A 4,788-nucleotide genomic window follows, 5' to 3' on the forward strand; every position below is an offset into this window, starting at 1 on the left:
CAGGGGGGCTGAATAATTTTGCACATCGCACTTTTCAGTTTTTTATTTGTAAAAAAATGTTTTGATTCATGTAGTGTTGGTCTTTCACATTAAATTCCAGTGAAATATATTTATGTTTGTGGTTGTAATGTGACAAAATATGGAAAAGTTCAAGGGGTATGAATACTTTTGCAAACCACTGTAACTCCTATTTAAATAAAAATGTTTGACCTGTAAGCAGAAAGATTATGGATGTTGACTTTTGGTCTCTATTTCAAAGAAGAGGATGAGGAGGAGAATGAGGAAGTTTTTCCTCAAGCAGCTCCTGAAACAGTCAACATGGCTGACTGAGAACAATACAGCCTACTTATTAAATTACATTTTATTAAGATTTTTTGGACACCCAGTAACCCCCCACTCCCACCCACCACCACCACAGTTAAAAAAAATCCTAGGGGAAACCCTGTGATTGCTGGATCAGCAGGGCAGACATACCATCAAAGTGGAAGAAGTGATTGTGTTGGTTGATGTGTGGTCTTGCGTCTGGAGCAGCTCCAGCTGGGCCAATATTATCTTCCAAACCACCGCCCTGCTGCTGACCTCTGACCTGAACCCCGTCTCCATTAATGTTCAGGGATGTTCGACACGTAGGACATGACGTGTCTTGCTCCAGCCAAGAGCGCAAACAGGAGCTGCAGACACAAACTCAGACGTTATTTTTTGTTCAGGCAGTTTCGTTACAAATTTGACATCAGAATTTATAATAAAATATATGTATACATATACGCTGCACTGGAATTCTGGTAAAGACAGCTGAACTAAACTTTCTCTAGAGTACAGAGCCTCAGACTGAACTGGACAGGATACTTGTGTAAAAGAAAGCTTTGCTTCAAACGACTCAGACTGTGATTAAACAAAAGATCAAAGGAATACTTAAAATGTATATATAAAACACAAAGGATTCCTTGTTTACTTGTGGAAAAGATGACCACATGGAAGTTTGCGTGCTATCAACATGGCATCCCAGCAGATGGCACAATCATCATTATTGGCTGCGAGCTCTTCTGCAGTAGCAACAGAAAATCTGCACAAACACACAAATGTCCATAAAACAAGTATTTCAGTCAAAAGAATAACAAAAATGTCCAAAAACTAATTTGGCACTAAAATACATATTCTCTTTTTTTGTTTTGGTGGAGATGGTGTGTAACATCCATCTATCCATCTGCCTATCTATCCAACTTTTTTTTTTTACACTTTCTTACCTGGCCTCCATGTTGTTGATGACACGCAGGTAGTTCTTGTGTCTTCGGATGCGACGCTGGACTTCGTGGAAAAGATATCGCAGCTGCATAAAGATAACCAAGCTCGCCATGGACAGCCAGATGTTACCAAAAAGCTAAACAGATGAATATACAGACATAAAACATGGAGGGTTAGTGAATGGAAAGAGGCACACAGGATAAACTAAATGTACAGAACAACATGGAAATTCCACATCTTATGGTTTAGCTCTTTTTTTGGGCAATGAGGCCGGATTTTTGCAGAGTTGTACTTCGAGTTTTTGTCATTCAGCCCCATTTTGTCTCATGGTCTGTATGCATTCATAAAAATGATCAAAGTCCCAACTATTCAAAACCAGCCCATTTTTAATACAATGTTATTACACGGAGTTTAAAACAAATCAATAATTTTGAAAGCATAGAGCATTATCACATATGTTTGTGCACTTTATCTGTGTTCTCATCTGCCCACGTGCTGGACCAATGTTTGGTGAACGGCACTCCTTTTAACACGACAACACAGTCAGTAAAAACCTCTATAATGCATATAAAGAAATATCCCCAGACATATTGATTAAATAGATAAAGGAAAAAGTGGCTTTTAGTAGCCAGTCTGTTCTCACTGTTCACCCCATCACTAATTCTGAACTCTCTAGTCATGTTACACCTTACCAGCATGTGGATATGGTGCATGAGGTCCAGAAAGAGCATAGCCAGCTCCATTATGAAGTCTGTATAGTAGACATATGTGCCCTTGCTCTCCCATGTTCCAGGATGGTTCAAATCCCACAGATGGATGGAGTACCTGAGGGGTGAGACACATCTCTTTCAGATTTCAAGTGATATGCAGATTCACAAAAAAGAAAAAAAAAGTTTTAAAATGTCTGTAGTGTGGTGATGACTTGGATCTCCACACTACTCCAGACATTTTGAATTGAAAACATCTCCTGGATGAGAAGTGAAACGTTAGCAATTTAGATAAAAGTCTTAACGAAACATATGCAATGCTAAATAAAATAGTACGGACAAGATTGCCATTGGTAGAATGAGTAACAAACAAGACAAAAATATTTTTTATTTTATAATACAGTACACCCCATGTTCTTATATACTTTGTTAGGTCAAAGCAGCAAAAATAGGAAATTACAGCAAAACAAAGCAACACTGGCTCAAAAAAATCTTTGTGATGAACTTCCCGCATTCATTTTATTTGTATCAAGCTTCATAATATTGCACACTAAAAGGTTTGTTGAAGAGTTGTATACTACTGAGAGCCTCAACATAGTAAAAAATAAAAAAAAGGCTTTTACAGCAACAGTAATGAAACAGGTGAAAATAAACAGGATTGTTAATATTAAATTTACAAACTGTATTAATACTGCTGCAGTCTGTGTGCATATCACAAGGCTTTAAACAGACTTACCTCATAATGACATGGCCGGTGCGTACTGTCACCAACAAACACTGAGGAAATAATAATAATAATAATAATAATAATAATAATAATAACAATAACAACAACAACAACAACAACAGCACAGGTTAAAATTCTTGTATTCTTTGTGAACTCACAATCTGCATGCATCTGTTATGTCCAAGAGCTTGAACTACAAAATATAATTAGTGGCTTAGCACGGTAAACTCTACCTCATTGATTGCTTCAGTTTATAACAGAGGCAAATTACGCTCTGTAGTAGTGTTAGATGGTAATATGGTAATACTGTGACCCGGGTATCTTCATCGAAAACTGCTAAAAAATTTAACAGTTGTTCATAACAAGAAGCAAAGATAAGCTAAAACCGACTCATTATGACTGTGTTGATCATTACTTCCTCTTTAGCTTCATTTGGTCCCACTCTTACTGTGTAGCTGCATTTATGTTTTGTGGTGATACCCATCATTAAAGGAAACTGAGTGAATGCAGCAAGTCAGTTGCAAATACGGCATTTTTTGTTCTGCTCTTGGAGGAGTAAGACACTTTTTCCTTCTCTCCTGCCCTTCCTTATCTTCCCTGCTTTGCTGCTTGGACCCTTCTCTTCGTTTTCATCCGAAACCAGAAATTATGGATATTTTTATTTTTATGGAATTGGTTAGCTGGTCTCTTAAAAATTTTTTGGAACAAAGTTTTCTTCCATGGAAGGACATGTCAAAGGTGGGACCTCTGTTCTGGATATATATCTGGATTCTGATCACTGGATTTTACAGATTGGCTTGGTGGTCTCCTGGTGTTCTACAAAACGGTATTGGTGGCTATTCAAGTCCTGGCTGCCTGACCAATATGAAGGATTGCCGTTCTATCAGCGCTCAGACTTTTGCCTTGTGCGAGCTGGACTCTGTCTGCAAGCGGTTCTTGCTGAGGGTCGCGGGCTGGCTGTGGTCCCTGGACTTTGCTGGCGATATGGAATTGATCTTGGAGAAAGCTGATAGTACGGCTCGGCGGAATTTGTCCACAATTTTTGACTGATTGGATTCACCACATTGGTTTGTACTAGCGGACATTAAGGTTGATGGAAAATTGTTATTATCTGCCTGGCTTAAAACATTCTCTTCTGTTCCCAAACAAGTGATTACAGATTTGGCTCTCTGACATGGCCTTGAAGGGCTGTGGACTAAATTCTTCCTGAATGTTTACGTCGACTGAGGGTCTGCCCTCCACCTTTCCCACCTCTTACACCCGTCTGTCTGGTTCCTGGAGCAAGCTGAGGGCTGCACAGAATGAACAGTTACCATCAATATGCTGAACTATGGCTGTGCGGGTTTTTGGGGACTCGATTCTTCGGACTCATTCTTCAGATATGCACACAAGCATACAACACTCATGCTTCAGATACACGCCCCCCTAAACTCAACTTACTTCTCTGGCTAATAAATCTGCTCTATGCAGAGGTTGTTTTTTTTTACAAACACCATTGTGTCACATTGTTGACATAATATGATGTTTTTTTTCCTCGTCCTCCCTTGTGTGGTTTTTAGTTTTTCTTTTAAGGGTTGCGTGTCCTCATGATGTTTTCATGAAGATTATCCTTGCTTTGTGCAGGGTCTGTGGCTGCAAGACCCAGGGCACCTGTTCTCCTATGTTTGTTATGCTTTGTCTTCTTCTGAATGGGTGTTCTGAACTGTAATTTCATTGTGCTCTGTACAATGACAATAAAGTTCTATCTTATCTTATCTTATCTTATCTTATGACAAAGTATATTCTAGTAGGCCTGTCGCGATAGTCAATAAATCAATTAATTGCATGATAACTTTTTTTGAGGTCGGTAAAAAAAAAGGGGGCGATAAGTTTCATTTTCCTGCTTGTTTGTTTACTTCGTCTCTCTCCCTCTCTGTGCTCCGCTACACAGGAGCTCAGCTGACCCCTCCCCTCCTGTTTTCTTAGTGTGGGAGGAGTCAACTCTCGCTTTAGCATGAGCGCTCATTGCTAAACGAAACGTTTCAAAGCAGAACGCGGCTGCTGCAAGTGTCGGGAGCACTAGAGCCTGAATTTCGCTGCGGAGGGAGGGAGGGAGGGAGGGAGGGAGGGAGG

General features: G+C 39.7%; 1 protein-coding gene across 2 annotated transcripts in view; it reads right to left on the reverse strand.

The window, feature by feature from the left end:
• The window catches only part of LOC106514983 (E3 ubiquitin-protein ligase AMFR), an 18,627-nt gene that overhangs the window by 5,358 nt on the left and 8,481 nt on the right, over nucleotides 1–4,788 (reverse strand). For both annotated transcript variants that reach the window (XM_014004539.1, XM_014004538.1), the window contains exons 6-10: nucleotides 2,686–2,726; nucleotides 1,935–2,067; nucleotides 1,245–1,378; nucleotides 953–1,063; nucleotides 475–671 (exon numbers count right to left, since the gene is read on the reverse strand). In XM_014004539.1, coding sequence (XP_013859993.1) covers nucleotides 475–671; nucleotides 953–1,063; nucleotides 1,245–1,378; nucleotides 1,935–2,067; nucleotides 2,686–2,726 — 616 coding nt within the window. The remainder of the gene's footprint in view (nucleotides 1–474; nucleotides 672–952; nucleotides 1,064–1,244; nucleotides 1,379–1,934; nucleotides 2,068–2,685; nucleotides 2,727–4,788) is intronic.

The sequence above is a fragment of the Austrofundulus limnaeus genome, unplaced genomic scaffold (assembly GCF_001266775.1).
Source record: "Austrofundulus limnaeus strain Quisiro unplaced genomic scaffold, Austrofundulus_limnaeus-1.0 Scaffold25, whole genome shotgun sequence".
Classification (NCBI taxonomy): domain Eukaryota; kingdom Metazoa; phylum Chordata; class Actinopteri; order Cyprinodontiformes; family Rivulidae; genus Austrofundulus; species Austrofundulus limnaeus.